Below are 26,490 nucleotides of genomic sequence, written 5' to 3'. Positions count from 1 at the left end.
TTTGCAAGAAAATCAAGAAATTGATCTATACACATATATGTATTCCTAAAAGAAACAATGCTTCAATTACAAGATCAATCAGATGCATATATGAGCCTCTCATGACTTTGTACTTTAAATATTCCTAAGATTCTGGATAAATTTTGTATTCCAGAAACAAAAAGAAAGGAAAACATTGAAATAAATGAGCCAGCTTTGACATGAATATAGCTGAATCCCCGTTATAGATTCTCTGTTCACTTTCACTGCATCTCTTCAATGCCCTACCCTCCTACAGATATTCCGTAAGAATCATTTATACTTAATTTAATCAGATTCTGCATGCCCTGCTCTAATTTACCTCATGCACCACATGTGTTATCTTGCATCTGCTTCTTTTATTCTTTTAGTTAATGTTGTTAAACATTAAAAATAATTGTTCACATTTAAGTCGTTGCAATCACTGCACAAGGGAAAGAAAGCTACAGATTAGTTACGAACAATGGACAGCACAGTTTGTGAAGCTCTGGAAATATAAACGAGAACAATAAATGCTTCTCTATGCATTACTACAAGTAATTTTAAAAAATCAGAGAGAACGTACCAGCAGATATTATTTTCAGAATTCAAATTCTGAAATCATGCAGTGCAAAAAAGTATCACCAATTCTAGTGCCTACCGCTTGATGCCCAGAAAATTAATCTGGTTGCACAACAGGGATTCTTATCATCAAAATCCACTAAAAATGCTTTTTTTTTAAATTATTCATCTCAAAAATCATTTCCAATATTCTGCAGTTGTTAATTAAAAATCCATTCAAAATATAAAAGTTATATAGACCATTCACAAAATTGGAAAGAGCACAATTTATGATCTCTCAAGTTTTCAGAAAAAATTTGTGAAGTCAAAGATTAAATTTCTGTACTTTGCTCTCAAATCTTTGCTCATAGTAGATCATGCTTAACAAACAAAGAAAAATCATATGCTATAAATGCAAACAAAAACCAATGTTGGTATTTTGCTCAATGGCATGAGAGTTCATTAAAACAAAGGACACCATATTACTTAATTCCTCAGTAACCGAATCGGATATGGGGACAGGAATGAGTATGGTAATACAAAGATAAATAAAACTCTATATATATACAGCTAAGAAACAGAATAAGTTTAGAATGTCATGTACCAATACATATGCTATACACAAAGCCATTCTGAATTTGAATCTTGAAACATATCATACTTATTTAAATTCAGGTCTCAATATCAAAAAAATCAAACTATAATCTCATGATAGATAAGCACGGGTTTGCCAATCAGCAGTGAGATCTTAAGAATATTGTTGCCCCACTTTTCGTTCTCTAACCGATTAGCAAAAGTGAATACTTGTGTTTTAATGAGAGGAATGAATTCTTGGTTTTGTTTGAGTCTAGGTCTAAGCCCTCTTAGGTTGGACGAGTCTCCATCGAATTTTCCCTTTTCTCCCTCTCCTCATTTCTAGCCAGGTGGTTTTTCATTTTGTCAAAGTGATCTTACAGGTAGGTCAGTGCTCAGTAAGATGGAGATTCATGTTACTCATTCAATGATCAATTACAAGTTTACCTGTTTATGGCCTGCACTATTTGAAAAAACTGATGTTGCGAAAATTTGGAAATCATCTTCTCCTCAGCCGGTTTTCTACCCATGAGGATGATTTCGCATGAAAGAAACTAAATGATGCACACAAATCAAAAACATGAAAATAACAAGGCTTCCTATGGTGAATCAATGTTTCATTTGCGATTATAACTTCAGAAATGTTTCAAATTTGTCATGGCTCTCATAATTGTCCCTGGTGAAAGACTCAAAACTGACTTCTCTTCGGCGGATTTTCAACCCATGAAGTTGGTTTTCCAAAAAGGTAGTTTAAAATGTAAAGGTATGGGTAAGCGGTCTTCGACAAGATCTCTACACCTCACTTAGATGTTTTCGTTCCAAGAGGGGCGATTGTCTAAAGTTCAACTAAGAAAGGAAACATTGGCGGAGAAACAAAAAGTGTCTTCTCCTCGACGGGTTTTCAACCCATGAAGACAATTTCCCGAATACCAAAGAAAATCAAGCTAATGATCAGCTTAGATTCACAATTTCTGCATACAACATTTCAAAATGATAATAAAGAGAACCTAACCATTACAGAAAAGAGATAATGATCAAGATCTGACTTAACAGAAATTCTCCCACGGAGTACTCTAATGGTGACTTCCCGAAACTTGAAAACGGGAAAGTTATAGAGATATAGAAAGTTACCATTGAGCCCAATGTTACAGTGAAAAAACCCCTAGATGCCCGTTAAACCTTCGCATTTACTATTTCAACGGGTATCCCCTTCAATTCATTCATGTGGCACGAATTTTGAAGGTCAACGGGTGAATCAAGGCTCCCATATATATGGAAACACAAACAATTGAACAAACTACTGCCCTTTCTTTGAACTACTATTCTGTTAATGTGCATGACTTTTGAAATGGCCAGTAATCGTTGCATTAGCCATTCCTTTCACTCCCTCAATTCAAATCCCACTCTCAAAGCCATGGCAACCAGGTTTGCGAGTTTCGATGGGTTGACTGGAATCAAATCCCAATTGCAGAATTTCATAGACACCTCTCTTCGTTTCTACAATATGGAGGATTTTCAAAAGAGAGTGAAGTTTGAGCGGATTCACCCCATCACTAAGAAACTCCGAGGATGCGGGTTGGTCGAGGCGGCTGGTTTTCCGGTTGCAATTCAAGCCCCAAAATTAATCTATGAATGTATACATCATTACAACCCGGAGACAAGGCAGATTGTACTACCTGATGACACAGTGTTGATTTCAATCAACAAGCAAACTATGGTGAATTGCCTTCGAGTACCGGAACGGGAAGAATTCTCAGACTTGACCTTCACAGGAACCGTTTCCGAATTCTCCGCAAAGAAGATGATCTAGAGGAAAGAAATCATGCAAACATGGTTCCAAAAACCACGGAGCACTAAGAGTAAGGTTCCTAAGGTCTTGTTTGGGACCAACACCAAACCATAGATTATTGAATTTTGGTCCTCCTACATAGGTTTAAAGGTGAGGTAGAAGCATTGAATTTCGTTGCACAATATTTCTTTTGAGTACAAGTCATTTGCTCTAACACCCAATATATTGATTTGGCCCATGAGGGAAGCAAAATTTTGTCCAAAGCTCTTCGTGCTACAAAATTTTACAATGCATTATGTATGTCCTCTTTCCTCATCTATATGTTGGCCTCATTGCAACTATGGTCAGGCCTCCCAAGTGTGGAGAATTTTCCTAATGATGTGAAATCTTATGAGTTTTATCCATGCTTACAATTGGAGAATAGCTATGCAAAGTATGTGAAAGTTAATGATGCATTCACTATGAGGATTTGCAGGGAATTACAGGGATGTCCAAAAAGGAGATTCAATCCTAAAGCCATGGCAGTCATCAACCAGTTTGCGAGTTATTCCATCCAATTCTCATCATTTTCTTATTTGTGTCTTGCAACTTTCGATGGTTTTCCCCTTGAAGCTACCCAAATATTCTAGTGACATGCTCATGCTGATCGAGATTGTGTGACAAGCCATAAAAGTGAACATGTTGAGCGGGAGATTGAAAAAGAAAGGGTACGAATTCCCCATGAAGGTGGGGGCTTTCAGTTGTGACACCCGCTTTGATACCAAGAACTTGTTGAAGGTGTTTGAGATGAAGTATAAGTTGGAAATGTATGAAGTCCTGAGACCCATGTTCAATCTGAATGGGTATGCAAGGGATGTTTTGCAAATTAGAAGTGTAATTAAGCATATTACCACCATTGAGGATTACTAGGCCGCTTGCAAGGATGAGTTCGAGAGCCGAGATCGAGCCCTCGCCAGATTAACAGTCGATCAAGTGAAAATGTACAAAGTCAACATTGATGTAGGAGTAGAGGATGATGGCCAGAACATGTATAAGCACTTACTTGACCAAACTCAAAGGCACTCCAATAAGCTTGGAACCTTATGAAGACACCAAGGAAGAGCTAGATATAATGATGGCTCGAATCTACAAGAGGACCGGAAAATGGGTCATATGGACCACAGCTCGCGAAAGTTGCAGCGGCTCCCTCTTCCCAAGGTGGTACCTCAAGTGCAACCTTATCTATTATCCAAAGGCCAGCACAACCATCAAGCGGAGGTGACCAACCTCCCGACAAGAGCATTCCCCTTGCTAGTACTTGTCAGGATGGTTCTCTGCCTGTAATCGGAACCTCTAAGAGAAGCCAAGAAGAAGGTGGAGGAATTAAAAGATGGTGCAGTCACACTTGCTCTCTCACCCCATAGCAGTCTGATCCCATCTGTGAGTGTTGCACTACTCCTTCCAAGTAGTCGTCAGGTGCAAGTAGTGGATCTTAGAGATGGAGGAAGCAGTGAGAGTGAGTCTACTGAATCTGATGAAGCAAGAAAGAAGACTACAGAAGCAGAGAAAGGCCTTGAATCTTCAAAGCTCATCTCACAGGCCCCAAAGAATCCTTTCTTATAAGCCACAAAAACACTGACCCAGTCAAGAGAATGATGTTTAGCATAGACACTTGGGACTACATCCAAGGTGATTGGCCGAGTCATGGCTGGAGGACACCTTGGACAGAAAAAGAAAGAGGAAAGAGGAAGGAGTTCCTAATAAAGAGACTATCTTTGGCCTATCTACTCCGGATCAGCACTGAGTAAAGTCAAGAAGCAGAAGACCTTGTCAATTCTTGGACAAGATCCTGACATAGGACATCTGACGATAGAAATTGCCAAACCCACTAAAGAGGGAAGAATCGAAGATATGTCTGCAGAAGATTTTGCCCTGCATTCTATGGATCTCGGGGAATTCAGACATGACACCAAGGTTGGCCTATGGAAGTCAACAAATGATGTGATAGAGGGACAATTGAAAGCCTTAAGTTATCAAGTCCGAATGAAAGCAAAAATTCATGAACTCAATGGTTTTATCAAGCAGTTAGTCACCCCGTTGGCAAGCATCTCCGAAATGTCAATCACTAGTGATCCTACTGCTACTGATGTTCAAGCACTCATCTCCCAGCTACAAGAAGACAAGCATTTTGAGCAGATTGGTAGAGAGGAGTGGGAAGCTCAAGTCAGAAGGACTTGCAATTATAGAGCAGATCGGCAATCCAATACTGAGGCTCGAAATAGAAAAGGACAATATTTCAGCCAATCGAACCACCCTGGAAGCAAAGAAACTTAAGAGTGAAGATTATATTTCTTTACTAAAGATGATTATCCATATGAAGGCTAAAGAAGCTGTGGAGGTGAAGATTCTGCCTACGGGAGATGAGCCTCTATTTGAGTGGCTCCAGAGCATGCAATTCAAGTCTGAAATAATCCTGGCGGCAGAGAAAGGATTTAAAGAAACAGAAGCCAAAGTGAAAAAGGATCAAGACAGAGAATATGAACTCTTAAAAGGTCTACATACAGATTCCCAGACTAGTGGACAAGGAAAAGGGATCATTGGAGTGACTATCATGCAAAAGAACTTCTCCAATTATATAGATGGCTTGACAGAGATATCTTCTTATCACTGGAACAGTGTTTGAGATCCAAAAACTTGGCAGGCGTGTACACGTGGCTATGGAGGAGATATAGGAACGGTTGAATGCCGTCAAAGATTTAGCCAGACAGCATTCCAAGTGGCTCTTAAGATACACTAATGTCCATGTTCATAGACATGAGGAATTGATTCCAATAATTGTCGCTGCCAAGGCCTATAAGGCAAAGTCAGAAAAAGGAAAGAAGGTGAAGTGATTCATATCCCGCCCTTTAATATTTTGATGTAATGATTGTAACGGACAAATTGGCTCCTCGCCATTTGTCAATTTTGAGAAGATGAACCAATTTGAGTCCCATTTTGTAACGGTCATCTCGGAATCCTATATGTACTAAATCGAAAAATTAATAAAAGGTCAGCTAATTTTTGGTGTGAAATACTTGATGTTGCAGAGACAATTGAATGATATTTTGTGTCAATTATTTTCTGTTACATTCTTTCTATGTTAGTTTTATGTTTTCTCAAGGAACCAAAAGAGTTTTATTCCCCTATTTCGAAACAGTAAACTGAAGATAATAGTATTGTTATCATAAGTTCAAGAGAAATCCCTTTCCATGTTTTCTTTCGAGCCAGTCTTTTCCATCTTTAGAACTAGTTCCTTGCTGATATCAGTTTAGTTTTAGATAGCATACATTGCTGAATCGTTAAGCTTTGAGGGTTCATAAGATGTGTGAATCCATAGACTTAATTAATCTTAAAATTCCAACTCTTGCCTAAGTTAGTTCCTGTTTAGGCCTAGCTTGGTTCACCTTTTCTGTTCTTGGGTTAAGAACATACCCCGTTTTAGAATTAGAAGCAAATATAATTCATTGCAAATCAAAAATACAATAGGGAGCTGTATCTAAGAATTTAGAGGGAAGTTAGTCATTTAATAACAACTTTCCAACTGTTAAAATCAGGTGTTCACAAATTTGAACAATCTAAAGAACAATCTGTTTACCAACAAATATCAAAAAGAACAAACTAGAATCACTAAACATTTGGTATCTAAAATATGAATTCCAGATGCACCACAGTAGATTAATTTTAAAATCTGATTACAGTACGCTTCATACCCCAAATTGCCCAAAAAGTCCCACGATTCAGCAACTTATTACTTCTAATAGAAATGAAACAAAACTAATTAGTTAACATAAGGTATTTCTGTGAAATGTTGTCATCTGCAGAGTCCAAAGAATGTATGAACAGGGATAACCGAAGAAAAACAATATCAGTGATGAGAGATTTCCATAATTCACAATATCAGATGTAGCTGCTTCTGGATTAAATTGTGTAAAAATTATACATCAACGTTTTGGATCACTCCATAACACATCATCGGGATGAATCATGGATCATAGGGTGTGGTCGGAAACATTGATGCAAAAAAGTTACAAATTTTAATCCAGAAGCAGCTATATCTTATAAACAATATTTTTTGTAAAAAAACACGTCATTCATATGTAAATAAATAAAAAGCAAAAGCTGAAGGAGTTATAGGGACTGCTATGCAATGATCGACTATTATACTAAATATTTTCATTTAATAAGTTTCAGACTTATTTTAATATTATAAGTTATAACTAAGATATTCGCCTAAGATGAGTATTAGCAATACAAAAGACCAATATTCAATGAAAACTCAGCTCTTTGGTCAAGCTAGATTTCATTCGAGACGTATGATATCAGGCTAAAGGAGTAATTGAATTTCTTTGATGATTAAAATCCAAATTCTAATTATTAGGAAGAATGTTTATTTTATATCTGCAATAATGCATTTTAAAGCACAAAAGAGAAAGGTTAAGATAGACGCACAATATTGTTTTCAGGATATCTCCAATAGAATCCTTGTAGCGCTGCAGGAAAGAGATTACATGCAACCAGGACATATATAATCAAAGCATTCGTTCCCATCCATTCCAGTAATTTTGTAATACACCTGTATCCATATACATCAACCTACATAATAAACCAAATGAATAATTGATATTAGTAATTATTCTCATTGTAAAGATGAAATGCAGAACAAATGCAATGAGATTAACCTTTTAATGACTCCTATGCTGGCATTCAATAGTTTGTTTTGAATTGCAATATGTGTTTGTGTAGAACTTTTAAAAAAAGGAGTAAACTCATTCTAGGCCTAGCTTCTGATGTCAGTACTTGTGCATGTTTTCTGTCAAAGAAAGACTGTCTTCTAGAGCTGTAACAACATAAGATGTAAAGTTTTCTTGTAAGAGACTATACATTGGCCCCTCAAACCCCACTAAAGAAATGGTTGATATCATGGTCAAGATGGATAAATGTAGCAATCACAACTTCTTTTACTAATGTAATACGACAAGTTGAGCCAAAGTATTAATAATTGCTAAGTTACCATATTTGCTCCAGATAGCTGAAAGTCAAAATTCGATTTGTGTCAAATTCGGTATTTTCCTGGTAGATTCCCCTGCAGATTCATAATTTCGAACCCTGGTCGACTTTGCAGGAATTTAGATCGAATTTTAGTTTTGGGTAAAACAAGCCTGGGCAGAATTTCAACGACTTCACAACGAATTAGGGAAACAACTACTTTTTTGTTGACTTTTTCAACAGTTCAATGAAGTGCCTTTTTGTTTCGTTCAACCTAAAATGACGTCATTTTGGGCTTTTATGCAGTGGCAGACCTAAAACAATATCGTATTATAAGTTATTAGCATAGTGGTGTATGAACTTATTTGCTGCAGCATATGTTTTTATATATATAAACAAAAATTCTTGTATGGACGAAACCCATAACAAACCTGAACCCAGCCCAAAAAAAAATTTGAGCGAAATTTCAAACCCGAATGTTGAACCCGCATCCGAACCAGAATCCGAACTGGCAACTTAGAATAATTGACAAGCATAATATAAACCACCTAGACATGAGACCTCACTTGATAAAAAACAAAAGTGGCAAGAGCAACAAACTATGAGAAAGGAATGTAGTAATGTGAAGGATGGGTGTATAGAGGCTAAAACCCAATCATGACTTCTTTTACTAATGTAATACAACAAGTTGAGCTGAACTATTAGTAATTGACAAACATGTTATAAACCATCTAGATATGAGAAACCTTACTTGATTAAAAAAATGTGGCAAGAGCAACAAACTATGGCAATGAAAACAGTATGGTCTACAAAGGGATGCAATAATGTTAAGGATGGAAGGATAGAGGCTAAAAACCATCCATTTCTTAATCTAATAGAAACAAGCAACATAGATCCTTGTCTTATGAAGGTGCAGTAGATTGTTCAGGGTAAGAGAAAACGTAACTTCCTTCAAAACCAACGATGTGATGCCATTGAGGCCTGAGCAATGCATTAAGTACAAATTGTTACAAATGCTGCCCTATCTGTAAATGGGCAAAGTGGCTTGTGCAAAAGGTGTACAGGCTTATATTTTGGACACCATGTTGTATGAGTTTGTTGAATAATGCACCCAAAGATATTGCAAGTTTTAATGGATCTCAATTCTCATTGAAATGGCCATAAAAATGCAAATGTTCATATGTAATCAACACTACAAAAGAAGTCATTAATCAAAAATATACTAAGGTAAAACTCTTCGATCATACTAATTTTATAGTTCTTGGCCATCTTTGTGGTCAAAGATTTTTTGTGTTCCATACTAGTCAATGATGCTTAAGCAACATGCAGACAATCCACATCAAATGCTGCAATTGAGGTGAAAGGGCTGGTCCTTAAATACTGCTTATGGGTCAATGTTAAATTTTTGGTTTCTTTTACCCAACCCACTAGAGGTGACAAAATTTGAAGATTCAGAAAAGTCACAGTAAGGAGAAATTAAAAAGAAACAAATCCTCTGCATGAAAAAATTAAGAAAATAACATATGATAGAGATCTGGTATGTCGTATGAACTCTTGAGTTAGGAGTCCTGAAAATTGGAAATATCTTTTGTATTAGTCCTTTTGGGGCATCTAATTTATAATTATATAGTATTCAACTTGAAACTTTAATGTTTTCAATTAATGTTTCATTAGTTGAGATGTTATTTCATGATATTGATTGTTAAATAAGTATCAAACAATTAATCTTATTATTTTCCTCTGTTTAACTTTGCTCTAAATTTATTAGTTTTTACTTAATTAATTATTTTTTCAAATTTTTATTTTAGCAAATTACAATATATAAGGACTTTGGCATCTGCGTGCACCTGTCTCCTAATGTTTTAAAATATAATGTACATTTTACTAATATCAACACCCAAATGTTGAAGATAATGATTCATATGATTGCAGCTACACATGTAAAAATAAACAGAGAACAATGGAACATCAAATTGTTCTTCATCAAGATCAATAATGCAATTGTGTGTACTGTGTACGGTGTAATATGTACATGTATGACAAACATTGAAGAGGAACTATGGAAGCTCCCACTGTACCAAACCAGTTCAGTTCATGCCTCCAGATCTTGACCAAGCATGATCTTAATATCTATAATAGACTTTCACAGATGGCTATGAAAAAAGCCTTGAACAACATCATCCAAACAGGGCAAGAGAAGCATGTCAACAATGCTTCTCCCTTAACGAACATTACCGGAAACAAAATAATGGTGCTGTGCAAACAAGGGATTAAGTCCAGTAAACTTACAGGTCTAGCAACAACCAATTAGAAATCTCAGTATCCTGTTTTTTCGTTCTCACTTCATCAGCAAATGTCTATGATGGTTTGAGACAATCACTATACATTTATCTATGGTTTATATATATGGCCTTATTGATCTCAATGCATGCAGATGTATAACAAAATTCAGAAAGTGACAGCATGCAATCCAAAATCATATCGGAACCCAAACAATAGATATGGTTGAGCACTGTGATCTTTCAAATAGGACGTGGGAATTCAATATGAATATTAATATTTATCAAGCATAATATAAAAAATCTATGCAGCTCATAAATGCAAAACCCATTGCTTTAATGTATAGCCATGGCTGGTCAAAGCCAAAGTTATGTTAAGTAATACACATCCTCCTGTATTTTAAAGTAATGGAGGATAAAGAAGAGAATATAAAACTCACAAGCAAGTAAGTCCCCGCAAGAAGAAGGCCTGCTGTCCCTGAAGTCACACACATATAGCTGAACGTATAGAGAGACTTGTTCAAGTGCATGCCTGTCGCAATTAAATAGCATCATAATCTGCATACTACTAATGCCCTGTTTTCTACATGCACAACGAAACTGAATCCTGAGCTTGAAGTATGTTTAATTTCACCTCAGTGAATTAGAGTAGAAAAGCACTTACCTAATGCATCCAGCAAAGAACCAAACATTATGAGTCCTACAGAAGGAACAACCCACTGGACCATTCGCTCTTTGTGGCCCTGTATTCAGTTGAAAATCTTAGAGAAATATATCATTCAGAATTTGCACAAAAGCAATTTTCAATAAATTTGTTTATTAGCTTTCTCAAAATGGATTCAAGATGAAAGTATTTGCTCCTGATAAAGCACAGAATTAGATAGAGTGCAGTTGTTGTCTAGTCTCGCATATGGAAAGCTAATACTGAGGTTTATTCACAAGTTATCCAGGATGCTTTTAAAATGCCTTTGTTTGTATTGCATAACACAACATAAATGTAAACTTTGATAATGTTTATCCAGGATGCTTTTAAAATGCCTTTGTTTGTATTGCATAACACAACATAGATGTAAACTTTGTAATGTTTGAAATGTTAAAGGTGTATATCTATCTGTTCCATCTTATCTGAATCAGAGCTTGCAAAACTCTCTAAGTTGTTTATATCAAAGCTGCAATCCAAATCCTCAAACAAAATGTACTTATCAGAAAAGACCTAGGATGCAGAAATGAAGGGGTGCCGTTTTAAGGCCTCTGCAACCTATCCCAGAGTTTCATCTCCCTCTATTCCTAGTTTGGTTTGCACTACTGCTACATTATTTTTCTTCCCAAACAAGTTTAAACGATCATTTCAGGTTTTCAACAATTGGACCCTCTTCATTCTTAGTCAGCTTACATGAATTTTACCCTAAACAACAATTTGAAATGGCACCTGATGTCAACATTAAAATAGCAACATTAAAAGGATCTAAATTTTGATTTGGAATAAATTAGGCTACAAACAATTTCACAAAATTGAAATATGGAAATGAGATAAATATATTGCATTTCAAAGCCAGACCTCTTAAATTGAGTAAATCTTTTATTTCAGCTGTTTTCTATTTGTGAGAATATGCCAGAAAATACAGGTGTAAGTTTTTCAAATTTTTGAAGGAGTCTTTATCATGTGGATATCATTTTTTGGCTACATAAAATGTTCACTGTTAGAAGAGACAAACCATCTCTCAATTGAGTTTCATGAACATTTACTGGATTAGCTATTATTAAAGTTCAACATTAAACAAGAGTCGAAATATACAAGTGGCTTGGCCAAAAACCTGAAACACTGACCATACCTTGAAATGGGCAAGAACATGGCCAAAATGCAATCCAACAAAACATGTAACCGCTGCCATTATAGAACTGCAAATGAAGGAATACCAAACTATCAGCTTAACTCAATATCTAATTAAAAGAATGTAGAGTGAAAAATAGTTTAAGCAAATGTTGAGAGACAACTATTGACGCCCTAATCCTATTGCACTGAATTAATATCTATGAAGCTCAAGCATTTTTCAAAGATTGTAAATAGAACTTTTTTAGCAAGAGTTTAAAAATATGAGGCTGGAGAAAACTTTAAGAGAACCGAAAACAAGTAAAACAGATAATATTATCCAAAAAAACTAGTGTATTTCATTAAAATAATTTGTAATAAATGCTTATACCAACAACAAAAGGTTACAGCGCTCAACATGACCATTAAATAACACATATGATACGGATCATTGCTGCGCCTTTAAATGTTGATTTCACATGCAAAAATCAGATTATGTTCACTAGGAGATCTGAGAGAGTGCAGCCCCTCCTACATGTTTTCACCCTACACCAAATTTTCTTGTGTCCTGTCGGATTTCATTAGAACTCTATCTACTGGACATACATTCTAATTAAGTGTAAATATTTACTTAAGCTAGCATATCCAACAAAATCAAGATTTCAAAATGTTTTAACGTTTTTGTGTTAAAGAAAAATCAGAATTAATCAATCCACAGAGCACAGAAACTTAGACATGCAAAATCTCAAAACTGGTACCATCATCCAAAGAGAGACAAACAAGGTAGTTTAAATTAGATTAAATTGAAGATTTGATATCCAAAGGATATTAAGGCTCAATGAATACTTTGTTGGTCAATCCAACTGAAAATAAGCAAAGGACCCAGATTAAGACATCCTTTATTAAAGTGAAATTTTCATCACTTGTTTCCACTCAATTCTACTAACAGAATTGTAAAGTTTCCTGTAACAACCCATGGACATGTCTAAACTTCACAAGGTCCTTCATGTGAGTTAATTTTCCCGCTCAATATGAAACAGTAATTTATTATTTGTTACAAGTACAACATCCAAATCTTCATCCAACCCCTAGGCTCGGTGTTACAGGGCTATTTAAATGTTCACAATCAGTTTCCGATGGTCATCAACCAATTTTCAAACAACAAACCAACTAAAACATCATTATTTTGCACCTTCTCATATTCCTAACCTTGATATTTTACTCTAGAATTAAAATATAAAAATCTACATGCCAACACATAGCGAGCTTCCAATTATTAAATAGGATAACAGATTTAAACCATACACACAATTAATGCAAAAATAAAGACCTCAGAATTCCTTCAGGATCAAAAGGAGCCTGACACCATGAAGGAGCATTTGGTGGAAGCGGACCAGATTCAGGTGAGGTGATACTGCATTCCTACACAAAGGCAAAGTAATTAGGGTTCTGCAGAAAGGTGAAATTTGGCCTCCTACAATAAAAAAAAAATTTAAAAGAAAGAATAAGCTGCTAAAAGAGTCATGTTACCTTTGTACGCCTATACACTGGACGCTGATAGATATGTCTAATGCCAACAGCATAACGATCAATCATACCAACAGCATTACAACCTGGTCCCACATCACCCCTTATACCACACTTCACCTGAATATTTCATCAGAATAACTTTTAAATATGTAAACTGTGACTCATAAGAAGCAAAGAGAAGGCAATCTAAATATAGGTGTCATAATTAGCATTTATTTTTAACATTTATCTCTCCATTTCACATCACAAAAAAACAAAACGGGAAAACATCAGGTCAAAAGCTGAGAAGCACCAGACCACCGGTTGGTTTCATAAGCAGAACATCACTATCCTACAAAGTGTATGCTGAAACTTGATAAAATAAAAGATGTTATCAAACTAAATATCAAGAACAAATGATCCATAAAATAAAATATCAGAGCTAATGATCTCATAAAATAAATTAAATATACAACCAAGAAAAACATCAAGTTTAACCTCCAGATTTTCAAATTGACGTGGCAAAAATTTATATTGTTTCTGTTCAGCAAAATAAATGTCTTTGTATATTTGATGTTGTGAAATAGATCTTTACTGGACACAAAATGAGGAAACGAACATTTCTGCAAACATCAAATATTCTTTGCTCACATTCCCTTCGTGAAGGGAAGCACCATTCACCTGCATTAGATTTAATTCCATATGTTTTTGATGCATTGAACTGCCAAAATTAGATTACTTGCAACCTAAAAGTCTTGTGAAAGTTATGTTAGAACTTCTTGACTCCTACATTTTCAAATCTCTAGACAAAGGAAGCAAAACTCATCTTTCAATCATGCAAAATTTTGACAACATGCAAGCAGAACAAAGATATAAGATATGCTCTACAGATTTTATCATGTGTATGTTCGTCAATTTTCCAACTTAAAAAGAAATGAAATTGTCCTCTAAACATCAATAAGCTATCTAGAATTCACAAACTATTTCATCCTCTTTGTTGATTCATCATTCAATGCATATACATCAAATTACTCCTAGCTTTCTATTAGATACATAAGTGAAGAAAAATATTTCTTAAGATCAGGTTGCCTGCTTGAGTTGCTTGCTTGTGTGGTTGAGCTACTCGGTTGCTTGCTTGAACTATTTAGTTAAATGCTTGAGCTGCTTGGTTGTGTGGCTGAGCTACTTGGTTGCTTGAGCTACCTAGTTGCATGCTTGAGCTGGTTGGCTGTCTGGTTGAGCTACATGGTTACTTGGTTGAGCTGCTTGGGTGTCTGGTTGATTTACTTGGTTGCATGCTTGATCTGGTTGGGTGTCTGCTTAAGCTGCCATCTTGTCCACTTCACCTAGTCAGATCACGTTTGACATGACTGGTTGAATCTACATATATGTTGATTCTTCCTTGGATGCAATTATTCAGTTTTGGATAAAAGAATTTGATGATGGGAGTTTTTATTTTATTTTAGTGCTGTGTTTAAGAAGCTTATGTGTGAGCCAATGAGGCTGCTTCGTAACATTTTCTGCAAGGAGTATTAAATTGGAAGTAATAGTTGAAGCACACAAATAATTGACTACCATTAATCAGCAAATTAAAATGGAGCAATAATATTTCGAAAGATTTGGGTATTCTAAATACTACCATCAGGCTTCTGATTTAAGATTTGTGCTGGGCACTAATCACCACGAGTCTATAACAATAATATTTATAGGGGTGAACAAATGCATAGTGGAATACTTGAGTGGGGCTGAGAAAAAATATGCAGCTTGAGTTTTGAATGATTGTGGCTGGGCGGGGAACATACAAAACCACCGTCTTCAAAAGAAGAAAAAATTGAAGTCTATGACATCACCAAGTATCAAGAGCATATGCATTCCAAATGGTTCAACATTAATATATTCTGTAGAGTTCTTCATTCTTCATTGACTGTACGTTTTAGAGTTCTCAATTCGTCAGGGTAAACAGCAATAAGATGATTGATGGTATGATTTGTTTTGAAGAATGGGGTGGACTATGAAAAAAATTTATTTTTCATCTGGAGTCTCAATGCTAAGTATATACGTCGTGCTTTTGCAGTTTGTGTTGGTTTTTCATGAAGGGAGTGCGACTTTGTGGAGCTGTTTTTCAAGGAAAGGGTGGTTGCTCAGCAGGAATCTCTTTGGGTGTGACTGCGTGTATCAATTTGATGGAATTGAGCATGTAATTATACCAGTGTTCAGTGTTCCTGCAAATGGTTGGCCATTTTATTTTAGGCAAGTTCAGTATCCTGTATTTTGGCTCAAGTCTTCAAAGATGTCTCAGAGCTATACAGCTCCATTCTGTACTGGTTATTGATTCACGATAACTGTTCATCATTGTTGTATGCAGGGAATAATCAGAGATATACAGCTCCATTCTGTACTGGTTATTGATTCATGATAACTGTTCATCATTGTTGTATGTACGGAATAATCAAGGGGTATTGTGTAATTTTTGAATGGTTTTGAAGGGCTGAGTATGTACTTGAAATGTTGAACGAGTTGAGCAAATTGAAGAAATGGTATTTGATTGAGCATGATGGAGTTGTATTTTTTACTGCAAATACATTGTAGAGATTGAAGGAGCTGAAATTTTCGTTTATTGCAATATGTTCAAAATCTTACTGAGATTTGCATTTGAGTTGGTGCTCAAGCTGTGGTTGGTGCCACAGCTAATCAGAGTTGGTACTTCGAGCATGTAAACTGGGTTGGTACCCATTTCTTTATAGATAGCTATTGTGTTGCATGGTTTTATACCCAAAAGGGTATTCCACAAAAAATTTGGTGTTTGCATGTTGATACATATTCCATTTCTTCTTTTATATGGTTTTGTGAATCTAAAAGTTCAAAATACTGCTTCACCACCCCCCTTGCTATCCCTCTCAGTATTTTCTGTGTGCTCTTCAATGATATACAGACACTTCGTGAAGCAAAGTCTGTCTAGCTCTTAAATGCAGAGTTCAGAGCAGACTCCACTGAAATCATTATCATTAATAAGAGTACGCATACCAGTCTTCTGATTTACATGTTATTGACATGAACTAAATTGTTATCCGTAAACATAAGCTAGCAGCATCAGTATTTGCCTCTATAAAAGCACAGCATGACCCACAGAGTATTTGAAAAACCAGAAAGCTTCTCACAGTCCCAAGCTTCTCAACTGCTGTATGCTATGTCATTTCAGGGAAATGTTTGCTGAAATGATTATCAATTTTCTATACCTACTCCCTTGTTGAATACATCTATAACTGACAGCAACATTCTGTTTGTTGCTAATCTGTTAAGTAGTTTTTAATAAACATTCTTACTGAAAAGGGAATATAATTTCTGACTAACAGAATACCAATTATCATATCATTTTCTTACACATCATTACATGCATTAAATTCTCTAATACATCTGTTTTCAAATCCTAAATTGAATTACAGATTTAGAGATTTATTTTTCAAATTACCAGTACGAAAAAAATTCAATAAACTAACATGCTGACATATAGCCTACATAAACCAGGATAATACAATGTACAAAAGGGGTACTTACAGTAAATGTTTCATATCCCAGATCCAAAGGAGATGATTTTATTGCCGGCACTTCATATTTCCAATCAGGAACATATATCCCATACAATAATCCCATGTAAAGAAGAGTTAATATCAAAGCAACTAACCTACACAACAAAAAAGAAATAATATCAGTAATGGAAAACAGAAGTACAAAGTAGAAACTTATCTAAGCACTGATGTTATTTGCTATATCTGCTCTAATACTTCTACATTATCCTCTTCTGCCAACTTTTCAACATAATGCCAAATACAAATATTAACTAACAAAATCATGAAGAGAAATTTTTGCCAACTGTTGGACTCTGTCTTGCAGCAGTACAGATGTCACAATGTTAAACTCATCGTGGGGCCTAAAACAACAGTGGACAATGCACATCAACAACCATTGCTTCAACCTTTGTGAATCTTCACCAAAGACCAAGATAGTTTCAATATCTACCAATTAATGCCACAAGATCACTTCACACACATACAAGTTCATGTTTCTCATGGTTTACCCAACAACCATGCCACAAGACAGCAAGTATATGAAGGTACACAGACATCATGGAAGCAACTATATATTAACAAGGTATTGTAATCATATAGTGACGTCTTTGAGGGGTTCCAAAGATCTTCCCACGCTGAATGGCACAATACGAAGTTGATTTGGTTTCCGAATCCCCCCTTTTGAATATCCCACCATATCCCAAAACACTAATGAAGTTCAATGCTGAAGCCAAGAGCTGATTGGAGGAGGCAAGGTCAAACCAAGCTCTTCTCTGAGGGACAAACCCAATAGTCATTTTGCCTAAGGTAGATGGCACTTGACAGCTCATAATTGACTTTCACCTTCTCACACATCAACAATCACTTGAACTAGTTCCAAAGTGTGAAATACTTCACTAAATTGAACCCAAGTCAACATATCAATAGGCATCACTCTGTTCTAAAGACATGGAAAAAGATATTCAAATCAGAGAAGAGATTGTAGTTATGCCTTTCAGCCTACCAATTCACCACCAACATTTATGCACATAATGAATTGTATGATGTAATGCTGTGATTTTTCATCAATTCGATCATCATCTACTTGGATGTAACCCTCATCTTCGAGAAGACTTGGAGAAAGCATGCTGGGCACACCCCACATGTTGGCTTTAGCAAGTGCACCTTCAGCACCACATAGAAGAAGTATCTATGCAAAATAATTGATTGAGTAAGCATCCATGTAGACCCCAGGAAGCTCCGAGTAATATGAAACTAGCCAATTTCACTAAGCATTGATTTGTGCAGCTTTCTGAAACTAGTAATCTTTTACTAAACATTTGTTCAAGTTTTTACAAGTCACTGGTCGCTCAACCAAATTGTGAACACCAAGGCACCATTAAAATGTATAACTACACAACAATGCACATTCAAATACCTCTACACTACACATGTTTTGGTAATCAAAAACATTGCACACCCTTTGAAATCTAGACTAATACATTATACTATGTACTTGATGCAATATTCACTAAAAATAGGCATTTGACCAGATATGCCTTTTAAATATCAAATGACACAATTTGGTGCTACTCAACCTATGAACAAGAAGTGTAAGCCATTATTGAAGCTACCCACCAATGGTGATACTATATTCTAGGTAAGGAGGCATTCATAAGATGATAAACCACTTCAAATTTTTATTGCACATAGGAAGATTTACAATATTTGCAGAAGAAATGTATGATATAATAGCAGCAGTTCCAAAAAGGGGAAGAAAATAAGGTATTAAATTGCTCGAACACCCATTAAATTCACAAGCTCATCATAATGTCAGCTCTCATGTATAACCACTGTAGACACCTAAAAATGGCCATCTCCCCTATCTCTCATTTTTCGTCATCTTTTGCGTATTATTGGTCAATTTTAGTTATTTTGTTCAATTTTGAGTGATTTTAGTTATTTTTTATTTATCATTTATTATCCTCTTTTATTTATTTCAATTAGTTTGTCATTTTTGTCATCTTAAGTTTAATTAAATAAATTTCACAATTCTTTAATTAATGCACCTATGTCCTAATATCCCTTCTGCATAAATATAAAAAATTATTTATGCTTTATTGTATTTTATTTTACCTTCAAGTTCAAATGGAATTTTGTTGTCTTATTCATTTTGCATTTAAATATTTTATTATTTTAATGATCATTGGTCTTTTTGGGGAGAGATTAGAAAAATTGTGTTATTATTGAGCTTTTATTATTGACTCTTGGTTCTTCCTTTTCCTTTTGATTGTCCGTTTCATCTTTTGTGTCTGTTCATTTTCAAGTCTATTTTCTATTTAATGGATTTCTTCATCCATTTTTGTTTAACCACGATTCAACTATATTATGTTTTATATTTGTTTTTCAAATAAATAATGGTGCGCATGCAATAAGAGGGGCATTAAATAAAAATGAGAAAGAAGAAAAATAGTAATTTCTTGTTTTATGCAAAATTGTTTAAATTGCTTGATTAAGTGATAGGGATAATTTGAATAGGATTTATACTTTTTCTGGTTCTGGTTGAAGTTTTCATATCCACAAACTAACCAATTTTCCCTATCTACAGCCACAACTTCTCTGATTGAGAGGCTAGACTTAATAAACTTGGACATCATGTAAACCTACACAACAGTTGTGCAAAGGAAAATTTGTTGAATTTGTTTAGTACAATTAACAAACTTGGGCATCTTGTAAATCTACACCGCAGGTGTGCAAAGGAAAACTCGTTGAATTTGTTTGTACAACAAGGCAGACTGTCATCTTGCCTCCCAAAATTCAAAGCCAACAATGAGAGAAGTTTCCTCTATCACATAGAGGATAAACACTTTGTAGGATGAAAGTTGCACTTACTTTCCTCTCTTGTCAGTTACTAATTGTATAATGTGGAATTCTAAAAACCTTACTCCCATCATTAATTCATATGCTTTCACTTGAGAGTCCTCTAATTTGGCCAGAAAAAGTTTGCAATGACTAGAATATATACTTCGATATCAACGTAACATTTTACACATTAAATAAACAAATCAAAATATGCACACAGATTAGGAAACCATCATATGAAGATTTTCTCATTTACGATGCCCCTAAGCAGAATATCTTTAAAAAATGTGATGCCCTCTATTTCATCGTGTTGCTCATATCTTCTATAGCCTCTTATATATTTGCAGAACAAGTATAGAAAGACTGACCACTGCATGTAGTATTTCTTTATAAGCCCCACAGAAGAATCCCCGTCACAATTGCTCCTTAGCCAAATTTCTGACAATGCTGCAATTATATATCCAAATGCTATTCTCTGCATAGAAACAATAATGTCAGGCGCTATTTTTTTTAAAAGAAAAAGAAAAAAATGAAGTGTGAATATAAGGTTTCATCATGAAACTTGAAAAGATGCATGTCCCTGTATTACTATTTAACAGTTTATTCAATAAACTTAATTTCAAAAGCAATATATGATGCTTTTATGCCTTCATAAGTATTTTTCTTCCCTGGTCTTGTTTTATTATACCACTTTCAAATCCCATTGACCTACTTTGATTAGTCTTGGACATTTTCTTTCTTTCTTCTTCTAGCTGCTCATGCTGATGAACAACTGAATAACAATATGTTCTCTTGTGATTAAATTCATATAAAATTATCAGTCCTGACAAGTATATCTCTAAAATTCATAAACTCCAACCATCAATTAAGAAAGAACTGAGAAAAACAATATAACACATGATAAACAGTCATATCAAACCAGGCTATAATTCAATTGTTTCCTTGCACTTCAATGAAATCTGGAAACACTGCACTAAAGTTAATTTGCCTACATGAATCAAAATTGGAACAATATTCTTGCATGACATTTGTGACCTCCTTCTAACAAGAAAAAATGGCATGAGATTGCATCTCTTGGCTACTAAAGGATGATTCTAGTGCACCAGAAGATTGAAAATTACTTAGTTGAAATCAAACACTCTTACTTATAATCCATGAATGGGTCTAATTTTGCTTTATACTCCATTACCAAGTGATCACAGTTAGTTGACATTTGTGTTGCCAACTCAAAAACATGACTTCTTTGGAATCAGATATTGAATACCCATACATATTTGAAATCCGTTAAATCATGTCATTTTAAAACCAGGTACCTCCTTTTGGGTCTATATGTAACTATGGCAGTTGGAAGTTGGACCAAAAAACTGCAAGGAAGCGGTGATTTCAAAAATGCCCCAACCAAAAATTAGCAGTTTTGAAACCACCCCTCCTAGAAAGAGATTTTGAAATCCGTTAAATCATGTCATTTTAAAACCAGGTACCTCCTTTTGGGTCTATATGTAACTATGGCAGTTGGAAGTTGGACCAAAAAACTGCAAGGAAGCGGTGATTTCAAAAATGCCCCAACCAAAAATTAGCAGTTTTGAAACCACCCCTCCTAGAAAGAGATTGCTTCTCTCTGCAAAAAAAGAAAACATCTCATAGCGTTCCAAATTATTGGTTTCTCAACTTATGGTACCTGTTAAGACTATTGTCAAGCTTATAAAGCTAATAATAGCATTGTAAATGGCATTCTAAACATCAATTGGAGAGAAACAAAGAGTTATGACAATTAAGTTGAGATTTTTAGGGTTTATAGTTCCTAGTGAGCAGTTTGCCATAGGAAACTAATTTGACTATTAAGAAAACTCTTTTAGAGGTCTTTGCAACTGAAAACGCTGAGATTTAAGCTGGTTACGTGTATACTGGCCTAGGATTATAATTGTCATCATACAAATTTTGCAGGTTTTTCCCGAACAGAGATTCCTCCAGTTTAATGTCTTTTTATGTAATTTGCTCTCATTTAAGCATTGCATGATAGTTTTAATAATGGACAAGTTCACTACATTTACTTTCTTTCATTGAATCTAGGTGTTGATATTTAGTGCATAGTTTGAACTGGTGCAATACACAGAAAGTTGTGGAGTACACACAATCTTTTTTTCCCAGACAAGTTTCTTCAAGGCAAACTTGCAAATCATCCCAGCAGAGTTTTTGGTATGTTTCAATAATGATGTCATGAGTACCCAACAAATTCGATGCTGAGACTTTCCCTATGCAAACTGTATTAAAAACAGGGAAAAATGTGTTTACGTGGAAAATTAACAAAGCAGCCATCTGGAGTCCTAGTTGTGTGTGCTAGAGAATGCATTGGTTTTAGGTAGCAACTAGCATGTAATCCCCCCACTTAACAGGCACCTAGGTGTAGAGTTTGCAAGGGCATTTGAATTGCAAGCAAGTTGTAAGGCCCACTTGCAGGCACCATCAGTCTTCAAAGATTTTGGAATGACTACGAGGTGAATGTAATGTTCTTAGACACTTAAATAGTTGGTGATTAAGCTTGGCATGACCTTTGCACAGACACCACAACATGCCTCTAAAGCCATAAAAATCTGTTTGAAAACACATCTTTGAAACATTCCAAAAAAATTTATTAAAACATTTTTTGATAAATTTTTAGAAACTGTCATCTCTAATTAAGTGTTTAGTCACATGTTGCATGAGCTAGCCACTAAATGCTAAATTGTTTTACCCTTACTTACATAAAATTCATTGCTTTCTGTTTTCCCAAGTTAAATTTTTTTGATCTATTGAGAACTATTCTAGCATGTGGAATATTCATCTTAGCTTACAGATCAACTTCTACCATTAATGGAACACAATTAAGATCAGATCTAGAAAAAGTTAGTTTATTCAAACACGACACTAATAAAATTAAATGCTACCAACCAAACTGACCAATAACATAGTAAAAGGAGCTCTCTCACATTGGAGATCCAACTGCATTTGAGAAAAATCTCTTCGAAGTTGACAATATACAATAGAACCAAATTAATATTTTTTCTGTGCAGCCTTTCAACTTCCAATTCATATACAATAATGCTTTTTCAAATAATGTTTTCATATGAAGACAAATAAACATAATAAAGGAATTGCAAGGCCACAAGCATATATTGGCTGGCTACATCTATGTGAGAATGCCAATCAAATAACTGATAAAATTATTCAATAAGCTAAATCCCAAGTTGATAGTGTTTCAAATACATTAGATGCATAATAGATTCTCAATCAGAAATCAACAACCTTCTCTGAGAAAACATTATTAAATCAAAACCATTAAAGAAATCTATTTAGGTTGGTTCCCAAAAAAATGTCTAGCAGATATTAGACTTATACATCGGAACAAGCAGGAGTGGGTAGCCATAACAATACTACTACAAACATCCGGTGTATGCAACCTAACTAAAACAAGTAAAGCAATTCAATAAAAGGCTACCATATGACCTGCAGTATGCCAAGCCAACGCATTTGCTCAATGTCGACTCCATATGTCAAATCATTAATTCCATGAAAGTATCCACCTGGGCCCCAAAAAAAACATCGGACAGTTCAGTACAGGATGTTTGGCATAGCACCTTAAGATATGACAACCAAACAAAAGGGAGTTTCACTGAGGATTGCACTTTGGAGCAATAACTACAAGAAATTGAATTATGTGTATAAATACTTAAAGTGAAAACAGCTTCATTAGAAAATAGCAACCATATATTTTCCCACTTATGTGAGCAGGGCTAGATAATATGATGATTCATAGCCCCCCATTATATTCTTCGGATAATTAAAATTAATTCATGTGTTTAAAATACATAACATTTTTATACCAGCAACTGTATGCATATTATATAAATTGTTAAAGAGTTCTCACAAGAATGATTTCTCCTGAAAGATTGTTTACCTTTCAGGTTTTTGCTAAAGCCATCAGATTGTCAAACTAATAGTAACTTCAAAATAACATTCTAGCAAATATGGAATTAAAGTCAATTCCGCTTTTAAAAGAAAATTGTTTGGGCATGAGAGAGTACCTTGAAGAATAATTCCCACTATCAAAAGCTTAAGGGCCCTTAAAATGGCCTTCCGTGTACCCAAAACTCTGTTAGGTACTTTCTGCGTGATATGGATTTCAAGACATCACTTATCTATTAGTCATATTGTTTTATAAGTAACAAATTTAAACAATATAGCATAACTTTCAATTGTGAGATAAAGTTTTTCTAAAGATCGGACTCACTGATACTTACGATGGTTTTATCATTTACCTACCTATCAATTAAAATGGTCAAACACAAAGCCCCATAATGAAAGCAAGCAAAAAGCACAACGCTATTTACGAAGTGAATTTTTTTATTTTCACTTTCTACAAAAGTTTAATTCAAACTGATGTAAATCTACAATAAGATATTTCCCTCTAAAAATTGTCTCACATGATCTTGCAACCGAAGCTATACATTTTTACTTTTTCAACTCCTATGAAAGAAAAAACATCAGGTCCCAGGACATAACGTGAGTTCTCTAGGCTTTTAACTATATTTATGGAGCATGCTCATTTGCTCCTAACTTAAAATTCTAAGATTTAAGAATTCATCTTGGACCAATAACTTCATCAATTAATGAGAAATATATGGATAATAAAACTCTAAACAAATTACCTTATACACAAGCCCAAGAGAAACACCAACAATGAAGAGAAAAAACGGCATCACAAAGTCTGCAAGTGTAACACCATTCCAAGGAGAGTGACTGATAGCAGGTACAATCCCACCAACATCATCAACTAATATCATGAGCTGCACCAGCCCAACAAGAAAATTAGTCAACAAAGCCACTAAACAGACACTGATAAAACTGCAAATATTCCAAATTGAAATAACTTAAATTAAAAATTGTCCATGTGATTAAGTAGACCACAAAATCTTTTCAATCTGTGCAAGCAAACAAATATAATTGAACACTCATAATTCTTTGCAATATAAAAGGGAAATGAGGGTTTTGAAAGAGGTGACTTGCAGCTAACTGGGGCTAAATTCCCTCTTCACCCCTTTTTCATTTTCCTATTACAAGACAGTAGATAGATAGTCCAACTTCTGTCGTGGTAATAACTTAAGCTGTTTTCAATACTATCATATCCACAAAACACAAGTAATTTTTTTTATTAGAGTTCTATATTTTGTGCATTTTTCCCATTAAAGTTTGTTTAGGATAACGTATTGGATGACTAATTTCTCTTTTGGATACTGCATATCATGTACTAATGTGTACAGATTTTCACCCTAATCTCTCATTCTCCATCCATACCCTAACATTTTCTAAAGGAAACTTCCCACCTAAATGTCAATTTCTCCAAATTGAAGCCAGGAAAGACTCTTTAAATCTCCATTAAATCATTTTGCAGTGGAAGGCTGCCGCTGTGGAACTCGCCAAATAAAAAAGAAAGTTTTGCAGCAATGATGAGTTATGCGAGTATCCAAAGAAAAATCTCAATCTCAAGGGAAGAATAAATGAAAATATTCTTCCAACTTTTCAAAATACAAATATTATGATCAGGCACAAAAACTCCAGTACAAGAGACCATGTGGGTACGATTGTTTCTTGTGTGTGAAGCTATCAAGCTAACTCTGATGCCGAATGGACTTATTTGTCGAGATACTTTACAAATTTAGATTTTCACAATCAGAAATAATATCATATATCTGGTTACCACCGTCTAATATTTCCAATTCCGATGTTTCGAGTCTCCTCCAAGATGCCATTTCAAGAACAAGAGAATTACGACAGGAGATGTACGCACTTGAATAGGTAGCAGTCGTACACATTAACAGAATCTATAAAGGAGGAACAAAAGCTGAATATCAGAGGGTGCAGGAAACCGAATTTTACCAATTATGGAACACAAACTAATTCCTAAAACCTCATTTTCCCCGGTATTAATGATGAATTATTAACTGAGCTCTACAATGTTGAAATAAAACACCTGACACACTTTCTCAAAATAATCGCATTCACCACTAAAAACACAGATACGGGAGAATTAGGAAAAAAGGGATGAGTTTGAGCTTTACCGCAACCGTAAGACCACGAAAGACATCAAGTGACGCGAGGCGCCTGTTCTGTTCCGCTCCCTTGGCCTTGCTAGTGACGCTATCCTCCGCACAAGAATGGCGTTTGACGAGCTCCACACCATTATCCCCATATCCTTCCTCCATCGACAAACCATTGCCAGCACTCTTATTGCTCTCCGCAATACCCTTCTCTTCGTCTCCCCTCAACAGCTCATACGCTCCCATTGATTCCCAGGCGCGCTTCACTCTTCCCCACCCCACAACAAGAAGCGCCTTCATATACATTTTCACATTCTACACAGATTGCGGAATGTGAATGTCAGCTCGGATCGGATCGGCAGACCCCAGAACGGGCAATGCACAATCGTAGAGAGGGTTTTATTTGCTCGCTCTTCCCCATTCAAGGGAAGAAACAGCTCTCTAATCGAATTTATGCCGATTCCCCCTCTGCGCAAAAGAAAGAGCC

The 26,490-nt window shown here is 35.2% G+C and overlaps 1 protein-coding gene across 1 annotated transcript; it reads right to left on the bottom strand.

The window, feature by feature from the left end:
• On the bottom strand, positions 1–26,490 carry LOC149534858 (heparan-alpha-glucosaminide N-acetyltransferase-like protein (DUF1624)). The gene is made up of 14 exons (XM_089806995.1): positions 26,025–26,490; positions 24,615–24,752; positions 23,991–24,072; positions 23,413–23,489; positions 20,298–20,404; positions 17,078–17,204; positions 13,544–13,660; positions 13,344–13,435; positions 12,036–12,102; positions 10,868–10,946; positions 10,644–10,735; positions 7,388–7,531; positions 584–681; positions 1–442 (listed from the first exon to the last, which is right to left on the bottom strand). Exons 1-13 carry the CDS (start codon positions 26,307–26,309, stop codon positions 655–657), a joined length of 1,434 nt encoding a protein of 477 aa, XP_089663121.1. The 5' UTR covers positions 26,310–26,490; the 3' UTR covers positions 1–442; positions 584–654.

Source organism: Cupressus sempervirens, chromosome 10 (assembly GCF_028749045.1).
Source record: "Cupressus sempervirens isolate cs-2001-9-10 chromosome 10, ASM2874904v1, whole genome shotgun sequence".
NCBI lineage: Eukaryota > Viridiplantae > Streptophyta > Pinopsida > Cupressales > Cupressaceae > Cupressus > Cupressus sempervirens.
The sequence above is the reverse complement of the archived record's forward strand: the minus strand, read 5'-3'. Positions and strand labels throughout refer to the sequence as shown.